General features: G+C 34.7%; 1 protein-coding gene across 3 annotated transcripts in view; it reads right to left on the reverse strand.

Moving 5' to 3' along the window:
• The window catches only part of LOC106471898 (Down syndrome cell adhesion molecule-like protein Dscam2), a 71807-nt gene that overhangs the window by 12868 nt on the left and 45861 nt on the right, over positions 1 to 13078 (reverse strand). For all 3 annotated transcript variants that reach the window (XM_022400509.1, XM_022400508.1, XM_022400507.1), the window contains 2 exons: positions 11102 to 11275; positions 8525 to 8672 (listed from right to left, as the gene is read on the reverse strand). In XM_022400509.1, coding sequence (XP_022256217.1) covers positions 8525 to 8672; positions 11102 to 11275 — 322 coding nt within the window. The remainder of the gene's footprint in view (positions 1 to 8524; positions 8673 to 11101; positions 11276 to 13078) is intronic.

The following is a 13078-nucleotide window of genomic DNA, read 5'->3' on the forward strand; positions in this document are numbered from 1 at the left end:
AACTGGTTTATTCTTTCTGAATATAACTTTGCGATACACTTAATTTCTAACAGTCGCGCTATAAAAAACGACTATAATTCAAACGAACGTCTCACGTGCTCAACAATATTCTCTCTGACTGCAGTTCAATTACCCATCATTCCGTCACGTTGTGACCGTCTTATATATATACAAGACTAACACATCACTAGTAAATGCTAGAGCATTCACGAAGGAACAGGATATTTCTGGAAGGACGTGGCGTGATACTAGTCACGTGACCTCGCTGACGCAACAATATGTTAGAGAGAGATAAACAATTTCATAAGAGGTAAGGAGAATAAGTTGTCTCATCAAAGGGTGTTCCAATGTAATTGAACCATCCTGAGTGGACTTTAACAAAAGGCAGACAATTCTTGGAAATACGAAAAAGGAGCAGACAATTTTTGAAGTAAAGGATACAACCACAGTAACTCAATGACAACATACGTGATCTATACATGGATAGTTTGGCGATAGAAATAGAGAAAAATAGTTCAGCTTGTCAACTGAATTCTAAAGGAATTGAATAGGCCTAAGTGGACTTTTGACAAGAAGAAAACTATATAGTGTTTATGATATAACTATGATCTCCATAGTGTAAGGGATTCCTGTATGTACATTTAACTTGTTATGAATATATATATATTATTTTGAAATCAAGTTGAGTGTGTGTTGTTCATTTATTTTTTTGGATTTATTGCTAACAAGTCACAGACACCTACTGCAGAAGAATCCTTAGCCTAACACACCCACATATTTTAACTTACAATATATAATATAAGAAAGTAAGTTCCTGACATAATTAAATATTTCTATTTCTTAAAGGATGCACAAATAATTAATTTATTTCATGCAACAAGCCATTTGTTAGGAAATAATTAATTTTGGTTATTAGAAACTATTTTAAAATGATTTAAACTGTTAATAGTAATATATCCACATACCAGTATGTTCCAAAATCATAGCAAATAACAAACCTCAAATAACTTAGCAGTGTTAATATCAAAACTGCTATGAATAAAGACTAATAAAAAAATTACATGATAAAAGAAACTCAATCTTTGTTCCAAAATTATAGCAAATAACAAACTTCATATAACTTAACAGTTTTAATTTCAAAACTTCAATTCAATGTTATATAGAAAACATTCCTGAAATAAGTTTCATAATTGTGAGACATATACATATTTTAATTTCAAATATAATCTTAAATGATACATTAATTGATAATAATTCCTTAAGTTTTATTTTAGATTATGAAATAATAATATCAAAGATTAAGGTAACATTTTTCACTCTGTGCATTGCATCTGTTAACTTGCACTGTCAAAAGTTATATACCAAATCCAGGTTGCATCTACAAGTATACGTGTACTATCAAAAAAATGAATCATATTGTTTCCATAAATAAAAATATATAATATAAAAACATTTTCCTTACCTGGATATTTATTTCCAACAGATACTCACCTCCTAACACAGATTTAGCTATCTTCCTCACTCATCTGCCAAAGATATTTGCAGGCCACTAGCCTTGAGGCAACTCCCACCTAATTTCATGTGAATTGTGCTACTTGTGGTGACATAATCATGCGACAAAACCCTCCACCAAAAGGCAACACACCTACACGCACAATAACTCCCCCTATTTAAATGCAAACTTCATTCCTTGATGAGGCAATGAATAAAATGTGTACTAGAATTAGGTAGGATGGATGTAAATGTGTATGGATATGAGTATCTATTGGAGATATATTTTCACGTAAGTAAAATGTTACCTTCTGAGATGAAACCTCACCTCTTTACACAGACTTAGCTAAAATCCCATGCTGAATTGGTGTCAATTTTAATTAGATAAGCTCCCTTCAGAAAGCACCCAAAAGATGCTTATTGGGTGTGACATCTATGGCAGGGGCACCATCAGGGCACACCAGTGTGAGACTGCATCTTGTCTCATCCAGGGTATATTCTTTGCCTGTATAAGAAAAATGAAATGAAGCAAAGAAGACAAACTTGTGTGACAGGAATGGGCAAAAGGTGAACATGACCATACAAGTACTTGTCAGTCAGCTAATATGTGTAGTTTGGTTGGAGTGCACTCAGACTGTACATTGTGTGCACATGATAACCTTACCATCATTCTTTGAGACAGACTTCAGCTGTGGGAGGAGGACACATGCAATAAGTATCTGTGTGCTCATCCCGCCTCTATCATCAGATTCTATTGAGTAAACTTCAGCTGTGTGTATGTGTGTGGGTGAGGGGGGTTACATTCCATATGTAATATGAATACTTGTGAATGCCTCAACTCAACCACCAGACTCTATGGGACAGACTTCAGCTGCAAAAGGAGGGTACATTAATGATTCATCAAAAAGTCACACAGTGTATGCACACCTCAACTCTGCTGTCAGACTCTACAGGAACTGACTCCAGCTGCAGGGGGAGGGCAGTATAGTAATGGAATACGGACCAGTATAAAGTGTGTTCATCTTGACTCTATTGAACAGACACTGACTGTAAGAAGAGGACATATCAAATATATAATATATATAGATAGATAACAGATACTGAAAGGTGAGTGCTTACCACAGATCAACAGGGCAGGTTCTAATCTGTCGAAGGAGAGTACAATATTATATATATTATTGGTCCATATGTAATATGTGCACACCTGAACTCCACTGAAAGACTCTGGCTGCAGGAAGAAGGCACGACTGGTGTATGTGATGTATATGACAGATGACCTATACTACACTAACCATGTCACCATCACCTCAGCTCTCACTGTATTGGTACTACTTGTATATTGCCCCAGCATCTGAGTGAAAGGGGTGAGGATTCCCAATCTCCACCCTTTTAAATATTATCAGTAGACTAGTGAACCCATGGGCCTATGGCCCATATTTAAAGGGCTGCTATAATGAAAATTTAATGCTTGAACCCATTATGCACTTTTTTCAGTTTGATGATCATTGACACTATAATGAAAATTTAAATTTCTTTAATCAAGTTAGAAATGGTAAATAGTAGGCTTTCTTATTCATATGTCAGGAATGCCATATTTGGGGTCTGCTTTCTGGGAATCCCGGTAAGTGTTTTTGCAAAATACCTGGGTTCCCTAAGGGGTTGGGTAAAAAGTATTACTTTTGTGCAAACCTCGGGGCTGAGACAATTCATTTGGCACTATTTCAAAGTTCTTGAGTCCAGCAGTTCAGGAGAAGAGGCTTAGGGGAAATCCCCGGGTTTCCCAAGGGGTGGGATGAAATATTTTACCTTTATCCAAACCTTAGGCCAAGACAATTCTATTGGTACCACTTAGAAGTTGATGCAACTAGCAGTTCAGGAGAAGTTATGTGAAACACACACAAACACAGACAGTGGTGTCCGAACTGGGGGTGCTGTAGCACCCTCACTTTTACATATTTGACTTACATAGCAACTGTAAGTTGTATAATTATATTAATTTTCTAGGGGGCATGCCCCCAGACCTCCCTACATTGATCTGCCTTTGTTAGCACGTGAGCTGCTTTTAGCAGCTCCTTATACTTTCAGTCTTTCATTGTAAAATCTGCATGTCTAGAAGCACCCCCACATTGTAACTCCTTCTTACACCACTGATAGACAGTAAATCTAATTATACAGATGTACAATAAGACAAATTACCCCAACAAATAAGCAAAAGTATTCTTGTAGTAGAAATATATGGTAGTTTATTTCTACTACAAGAATATTTTTGCCTATTTGTTCGGGCAATTTGCCTTATTGTACATCTTCTTATAATATTGAAAAGGGTAGAGGCTGGGAGTTTTACAGTTGTAGAAAGTTAGGGTGGTTTATTTCTACTCTAAGGTTATTTTATATCTATATATATATCTAAATGATTCCCAGTTTGCCCCTGAAGAAGAAAGATCCACCTTTTGAAAGTGCTCGGGTTATAGGGTTTTTATAATCTTGTATCAAGACTTCTTAAACCTACATGTTTTTCTGACATCATGATTATATCTAAATATTATGGGTAACTGCCTTCCAACAACTGAGTGCAGACAGTGAAAGGCAGTAGGAGTTGAGACATTGTGGGTTCAAGCACTCATCTCCTAACCCTTAACTATTTCTCCATAGTTGCTGACTAGTTTGACATCTGCATTTGGATCTTGTCTGATAGTGGTCTTGCCAAACATCCAATTTCACAGTGGGTTAAGGTAGAGCCAGGGTGAATGGTATGAGAACTTTCCATTATCCTGGCTTGATGCAGACTTTTGGTACACATACCCTGTGAGATAACACCAGCTACATAGTGGAATTCTATGAGAAAGGGGGCCCTGAAAGAGGAAGAGCACTCATTTGTCACAAAGGTGGTAGGGTGATTGGAAAATGGTGGCCAGTGAAAGCTGAAACCATCAGAAGATAAAACAGCCAGAAGGTGTAGAAAAGGAGATAAATGTGTGGAGGGTGGCCACATGCCAATCTGGAGGAGCCCGTCCAAGGGTCAGAGAAGAAGAGATGTAAGAATCAAATGTGAAGAAATGTGGAACAGTCTACAGTAATTCACATCTCAAATGAACATGTCAACCAAAGGAGTAGACAGACCATCCAGTAAAGATAAAAGGAAACAGGTCCCTGTAACAGTCCAACAGAAAACAGCAGCTGATCCAGGTAGGAATGATCCATGTCAATAAATGGACAGCACACAATCCACTTGTTTCAAAATAATATATTCAAAACAAGCCAAACATATGTACAAAAACTCGTTACACTATTGGTTATCACAGTTGTATCCAGAGCTTTAAGTAATTGTCTCTTTTTTATCAAAGTCCACACAGGTGGGTTCAATTACTTTAGAACCCCCTTTTTACAAGACAAATTATTCACCTCTATTTTTGCTATTACAATACAAGCTATGAAACTCCCTTTAGAAACCACACTCATTACGGCTAAACTCACACTCAGTCTAACTTGGTTGCCTATATATAAATTGCCTAACTGAGGTTCATAACTTTCTACAAATTACAAGACATTATGATGTAATAATACTCAATGAAACCACAAAAAAAATGTAGAAGTTTTTTAGTAACATGACACAAAAAAATAACAATCACCGATTAATGAACAACACAACATATGATTTGTGCATAGTTATATAAACAAATCTACGATAAATTATTGCTTCTAAAAATACTAAATTTAATACTTGCAATTTATAACTCTTGTATTAAATTTAAATAAAATAGTCATGTATATCTAACATTCCAATAGGTGGGAGACAGGAGAGAAGTACTGTAAAATACCCGGGTGGATGAAGTACAAGGAAAGAAGGGACAATCTGGAGAGGGAAATATATAAGTGTGGAGGTAAAGGGAGTAAGAGGCATCTATAGGAGAGATATCTGAACAATGACAATCATGGGGGAAGGAAACAAGACTTGAGAAAAAGGCTATACAAAAGGCAAGAAGACAATGGTACAAATGAGGAATGTTCAAGATTGTGTAAATCCACATTAAGAAAACAGTCCAGCAGAGGAGCAGGTCAAGGAGGATAAAGGAGAAAGAAGGAATGGAACACAGTGGAGAGGATAGAGTACCAGGAAAGAAAAAGGGCCCTGTACAGGGCCACCCAACAACCAGAAAAGAAGACCAAATAGCCATTGATGAACATTTAGGTAAAAAAGGCAGAATGAATGTCAGGAGGAAAGGGGTGGCAGAAGGACCAATGACAAAAAAACCTGCCACCAATGTTGAGAGAGAAAGATAGTGGATGGGTGAGAAGAAAGAGATAACAATAATGTCACATAAGCAGAAAGCCTCATCTGATGGACGATAGAATGGGCAAAGTCCCTGTGTGAGGATGGAAGGAACATATCCTTCATAGAAGAAGAGATGTGTGAGGGTGAAGCAAGCAAAGAGGAGGAATTTGAGGAGAGGAAGAGAGGGGGTCTAAATGACAAGTGGACCAAGGTAGAACCAGTCAAGGAGAACCATAAGAGAGGAAGCCAAGAGTCAAAAAGGGTGGCACAGTCATCCAAGAGTGGTGTCCAACCAACAGCAAGCCTGATGAAAGACCAGGGTGTGTAGATATCATTCCAGTGATACAGTGCAGACTGGCTGAGAAAGAAGGACCACTACCAAGATGTAAACACCCAGTAAATGACACGTAACAAAACTAACCAAGAAGTGTATTATGCCTAAAAGCAAAAGACCCTGGAATGTCAGCCTCTTTATGGATGAAGCAAAAAACAACAGCGGAATATGACCAAGTGATTCACCAGTAAATGCAGGAATTGGAACATGCTCAATGAAAAGTGAGAAGGTCAGGCACAGTGATGTAGAGTGGATGCCTGTACAGCACTCAAACATCAAAAATCCTTCCCAAATCCAGAAATGTACCACAATCATAGAAGGGAGAGGGATGGATTGAGAAGTGGTAAGGGAATGTAGGAAGTAGTGCAGGCATGGTCTACTCACCATGATAATTCCTTGTAGGCGTGAGAAAGGACTGAGATCCCAGGATAAGCCCTCCACCCAAACTGAGGAGTGACCATAAAAGAAAGGGAGGGAGGAGAAGAGGAAAAAATGAAAAATGAGCTAACAGAAGTAAATAGTCCAATAAAGGAACATCAGCCCCAGGCTATGAATATGGCAAACAAATGGCCTCACAATACCAAAGAATACTAGAGGGGCCAATGCCAAAATAAAGAGAAGAGAAAAGAATGGGAAGATGCAAAAAAGCTGAACAGAACATAGAAAACAAAGGGAGGATGGGCCAAGAAAGACGTGTGGTAAGATGCCAACATGTAGATAATGGCCAACCACAGACCAGGTAAAAAAAGATCATAGATGGGGCTGAAAGGAGGAGAAAAAGAAATGGGAAAGAAAGCAGAGAAAAGAGGAGTGAGGAAAGAGACCATGGTGGAGAAAAAGGTTGTCACTGACAATAAGAGGAAAATAAAAAGAGGAAGGTGTGTAATTTGGAATGGGGAGGAGATGAGAAGTATGAACCAGAAGAGGAATAGGAATAATAGACAAGGCTGAGAAAAAAAAAACATGGGAAGATAACAAGGACAGAAGCCATAGAACATCACTCCAGGTTACCAAGGAGAAAGGAACTCCACTGAAGACAATTGGGCAAAGAAATGGAACCAGACAAACAATACGTACAAAAGAAAAAGGAAGGAGTACAGCAAAAAGTACAACCCAACCCAGAGAGTTCTGACAGCAGAGGAACAAAGGATAGAAGGACAGAGCAAAAGAAGTGGAATAACAGATAAAAGAAGGAATGTTCATAGAGGCTGACCAGATAAATATCAATAAAAGGGGATTGAGAAATGAAAAAGAAGAAAGTCTACAGTTCAGAACAAATGATGTCATGACTGTAAGTGGGACAACATATTTGGGCATGAGAAAGGAGTTGTTAGATACAGGAAACAGCACAAATTCTAAAGGCATGTTAGGGAAAAGACAAGCTAAACTTAAGAAATGTGGGTTAGGGAGTGATAAAACGAAAATTAATAAAGGAAAGGAACGTGCTTGAGAATAAAATCCAGAGAGAGAAAGGAAGGTTAAGGTTGTTTCATATATGGTAAGGTACTACCCAAAGCAAACTGGCAAAGGTTGCATTTCAACAGATTATTTCTGACTGAGGAGAAAGAAATTCAGCTGACGGGACAGGAGCAGGAGGCCGGGTAAGTATGTGGTAATCCACAACACGTTTAACAACAGCTGCAATGACCCTGATAGCTAACAAGCTTCCTAGAGCCACAGTAAAAATAAGGCCTAAGAGTGAACCAAATTATTAACTCCGGACACAAGACAAATCACGGTCTTTGGGAACACACAATAAATGTTAAAGCTTTTGAAACAAAAGGCCAAAGAAAATTAAATATAGATTATTGTTACTGATGCAAATCTCAACAGAACTCAGATGAAAAAATTAAACACACCTGATCAATACAATGCTGAGGAGAATAATAAAGTTTACATGAGTGTAAGTTAATAAGGGAAGTTATTGTGGTTAGAGGTGTGTTGCCCTCCAATTGTTGAAGGCTATGTCGCATGATTATGTCATCATGCAGTAGCACAATTCCTCAAGGCTAGTAGTATGCAAATCTTTTTGGTAGACATGCAAGAATGATAGCTAAATCTGTGTGAGAGGTGAGGTATTACTTTTTACAGTGAACTCTTATTATTTCCAAGGTCTTTTCACACTATTTTCTCATGAGCTTGGATTTGTTCTAGCAAATTTATGTACTTTGTTTATAATAACTGAATTTTATTTTAAACGTGACTGATAGACAAATCTAGGTCCCAAGAAAAACTTGATTGTCTGCTTTAAGCAGAAAGCTGCAAAATGGGCTTTTTGTGTTGTGTCTGCTGCTGAGGTTAAACCCCAAATACTTATAAGCCCTCAAGCTTAACAATGAGTCTAGAAAATCTACAAAGAAAAAGTAAAAGGTTGTTATTTAAAGTGGTATACAGCACAAATTATGAAGTACTTTTTTAAAGCCTACCTTGGATTGTCAGAAGGGCTCAGTGGGTGCCCGTTGACATTCCAAACAATGGTCATGGGATGATCTCCATAAGCGTGGCACCTCAACATGACTTTCTCTCCCTTGCGGACTGTCTCACTTCTGAACTTGGTTTCAAAACGTGGCGGAACTTAACATGAACATATATCATATATGCCACATAGCAGTTATTAGCAAGTCAAAATTACTAGCAGTAAAACATCACACAGCAAGTTAGAAAAACAAAACAAAATGGGCCTGTGTAGCTTGGTAACAAAAAAGGGATAACATGCTTAAATCATAAACTATTCATGCTGAAAAAACTACATATATTAATAAATAATAATGAGCAATAGAATATACAATATAATATTAATATAAGAATACTTTCATGGAAATTCAATGCTTCCAAAATGGACTTTGGCTAATATAATTCATATATATACACACGGCTATACACACACACACCTATGAACATGTGCACAGTACTTATAACACATTATATAATTAACTTAATAGAAGTTGCTTTTTGTCAGACAGAAATAACAAAAGATGTGGACACACAAAAAAAGAATTGAAGTAAAATTATTGATTAAGAAACAACATTAAATAAGTCTTTTCAAACAGGAGTACTGCTTCCATAATATACATTTATATGTATGTGAAGAAAAAATTCAAATGTGATAACATCTTCAGCTCCTTTGTTAAGTCTAAAAATAATAAGTTGCTTTGTTTCTTACTTTTGGTTATCAATCTTTCATTTGAAAAAGCTTTGTTATTATTCAAAAGTATTACATTACATGTATTTTTAATGTGTACATGAATTTATATGAGAAAGGATAAGAGTACCTGTCACGAAAATTATTTTTCAAATCTTTTAAGAAGTGTATCATCCAAGATAACACACTAGCTTTAAAAACCAAAAGTAACTGATATACATTTTATGTCCATAGCACTCTTGATAATAATTATCATCTCAATTTTTTAGACATGCCTATTGATTTAAAGGAATCAATGGAAAAGCTAAAAAATTTAAACACAGAAAGTACTGGTTGATGAAAAAGTTAATACAAGGTTCACTTTTGTTTCTATGATACACAATTAAAATAAAACAGAAATATAACACAAAAGTTATGTTTTTATTTTTTTTAAATAACATAATATACATAATTACAAACAAATAAAATTACTGCGAACTCCAGATAATCCTACAAGTGGTGTACTTTGCTCAATGGTTTAGCTTTATGCCATCATCGGAAGTACACAAATAGAGTGATACAGTTATTTAACAAAATTTCATGCTCCTGATAGAGTCATAAAGCCAAAACATTGAGCAAAGTAAACAATTTCAAAGATTCTCTAGAGTTTGTGGTAATTTTATTTATTTGTAATTAAAAGTTATGTTTATTTTAAAACAATAACTGAGCATATCTTTATAAAAAAATTATAATACATTATCTTCGTTTTTTAATTTCTAAAATTCAATGTTTCTAAGACATAAAATTGTTGCACAACTAAATTTGTTTTTCTTGATGTTGTACTTCAGTTCCAACACACGGTTTAAAAAAGCACCAATGATACATAAAATAATGTTTTTGCTTCTAAAAATAGAGAACAAACCTAAGCTCTTTTCATGCTCAAAACAAGTAATCAGGATAATATAAGATTATTCTTGAGACATAAAATAAATAAAACAAAATATTTTATATTTTAAATAAAGAAATAAAAAAAAGTTGTTAAGAGTCACAAAATAAACACTTCTATGAGTATTATTACAAGTTGCTACCAGTAACAAAGGTGTACATGGTTTTAACAGGGAAAAAAGTACTTAATGAAGTAACATGCTCAAATCATTAACCATCATTGCTCATATTTATCTTTTCTTTTTTTTTGGTTTAGCATGTATTAATAATTTTCTCTTTGGTACTTATCCTTTTTAATTTTCTTCACAACTGCATTAAGAACATTAATAAAAATTCTTTAAAATATTACATTTAATGCTTAACCAATAACTTGCAGTAATACTCAGGTGTCATATGTTTATTATCAATGTTCAGGTTTTACAAAATGTGGTAATTGTTTATATAAAGGACATTTGTATTATTTTATTCAAGTTAATTAGTGTGTGCAATTTTTTAATATGTCCAGATAACAAAAGTCTCAAACAGGTTTAAAAAATAGAAAAAGTTTGTTTCATACTGTATATATATATATCTGTGTCAGTATAAACTACTTGTACCTGACGATGACAGAACCTAGTTGAAACATTATACATTTACTGTTATGTTAAACTTATATTAAAGTTTTTCTTCATTACCCAATCGAGCTATCTCCAAGCATTATTAGTCTCAAAGTGGGTTCCTCGCCATCAAATTTCAAAGTTTATCTTTATATAAAAAACACTGGATGTAACTACTCAAAGATTCCCTGTGGTTTTAATATATAACAGTGTTCTGGTATTTAACAATATCATTTTGAATTAAAGTTGTTGGTCTTCCAATCAGTTAGAATAATGTATACATTTTATATATATACAGTTTCTCAGCAAAGAAGACAACAGAACATTTACAACCAACTTACCATGAACTGTAACAAAGATTACTTTACTCAAGCCTGATCCAATTCCATTGTTAACCTGACACAGGTAGAGTCCCTCATCTTTTGACTGGGTGTCCTTGATGAGAAGAGAACCATTGGGATAAACCTCATAGTGTGGCCCACTAGCAATTGCCGAGTAGTCACCAGGAGTATTTCCTGTAAGAGAGAGACAGTTAAACAAGATGCTTTGACATTAGTAGTTCATTTAGAAACATTTAATCCCACAAACTTGAAAAACGTAAATAACTTCATAAAAGAAAATTCTTACTTTCATCTACTATATGAGCTTTTCTAATACCAATAATACTACTTGCAGTATATGTAACAACTATTCAAATGTAAAGACATGCACAACTAAATCCTTTAAATATGTAATAATACAATAAAGAATCAACATCAGTTAGGCAAAAATATTTTATATCAACAATAAGGAAAGTATAATTAACAGCCAGTCCAAACTTTTGATATTTCAGAATATGGTTAAAGTTATTAACTTAAACCACAATGAGAAAGTAATAAAACAATTAAAGATAAAAGTAAAAAAGAAAGAAACACAATCAAGCTATTAAGCAATGAATAAACAAAAAGGAATAAAAATGTCCACAAAACAGGCTCAACCAGTTTTATTTTCATTTATATACACTACATTTCATTTTGGGGAATTTATTTATTTGTCATTCAAGATCTACAGTAAATATGGTCTAACAAAACGGCTATGTTGGTGAAATTAAACTTGGTATTATTGAGACTTGAGTGCAAAATGGTGCAATTAGGCCTATCTCATGAAATTAAACATTTCCTATCAAACTGCAACATTACAATTCAAATTAAATATAAAACGATAAAACAAGTTTTTTGTAAGCTTTAAAAAATTAGGACTGTAATTATGGTGGTAGTTGTTCACAAACATCTTTTTTTTTCAAACAACATATCATCAAGCTATTAAAGGTTTTATTACCTTGTTCTAATCTCTGTTGAAATGGAAGCTATATTGGCTTATACAATAGAAAAGAACCAAAAATGAGCTTCCGTTAGGTGTTCAACTCACTAGCCTCTCACTTCCCAAAGCTAAAATATTGTCAATTACTTTATTACATAAGACTGATAAAGCATGATAAAGCAACAGTTTCCTCTGTAGGATCTGGGAAAAGAGAATGTTATTTTGTTAAGACTCTTTGTTTTTAAATTCGTATCTGAATTTATGGCCTTTAAGATAACAAAGGACTCCTGTGCACATGCAATTGTAATTAAGAAGATAGTAAAAAAAAAGAACACCATTAATTAGTCTCACTATCAGCATAAATGTACTATATATACAATACTGTGCAAAAATGTTAGGACAAAGTCAAAAGTTTCAGGCTACTTTAAAAAAAAAATGGAAGGTAAATCACAGGTGAAACATCAAAACTTTATTAATCTTCATATTTAGTAAAACAGAAACTTAGTGGAAGTGTTTGAGTTCAGCAAACGGTTAATATTTTGTGTGTCCCCCTTTTGCTTTAATAACTGCAGAAAGTCTTTCAGGCATTGTTGCAACATATTTAATCAAAGTGTCCTTTGGGATTTTACTTCAAATGTCTCTAATACACTCCCATAAAGTTTCTTTGGAAGTAACTTTTGATTTGTCAAGTTTTTGATCTATCAAATCGTAGATCTGCTCAATTGGTTTGAGATTGAGGCTCTTTGGGGGCCATTCATCACTTGAATTACTCCAGCAGCTTCTTTCTTAGCTAAGTAATTTTTACATAGGTTGGATGAGTGTTTGGTGTCATTATCTTGGTAGTAGAATCATTTACCAATAATAGGCAAACTACTGGTTATACCATGACAGATCAGTATCTGATAGTACTTGCACTGGTCCAGCAAAAAAAAAAAAAACACTCCTAAACCATCACACTGCCTCCCCCATGCTTCATGTTAGGTGCTATGCATTGAGGTAAGTATCTTTCACCTTTCTTC

This window comes from Limulus polyphemus, unplaced genomic scaffold, assembly GCF_000517525.1.
Source record: "Limulus polyphemus unplaced genomic scaffold, Limulus_polyphemus-2.1.2 Scaffold4950, whole genome shotgun sequence".
Lineage (NCBI taxonomy): Eukaryota > Metazoa > Arthropoda > Merostomata > Xiphosura > Limulidae > Limulus > Limulus polyphemus.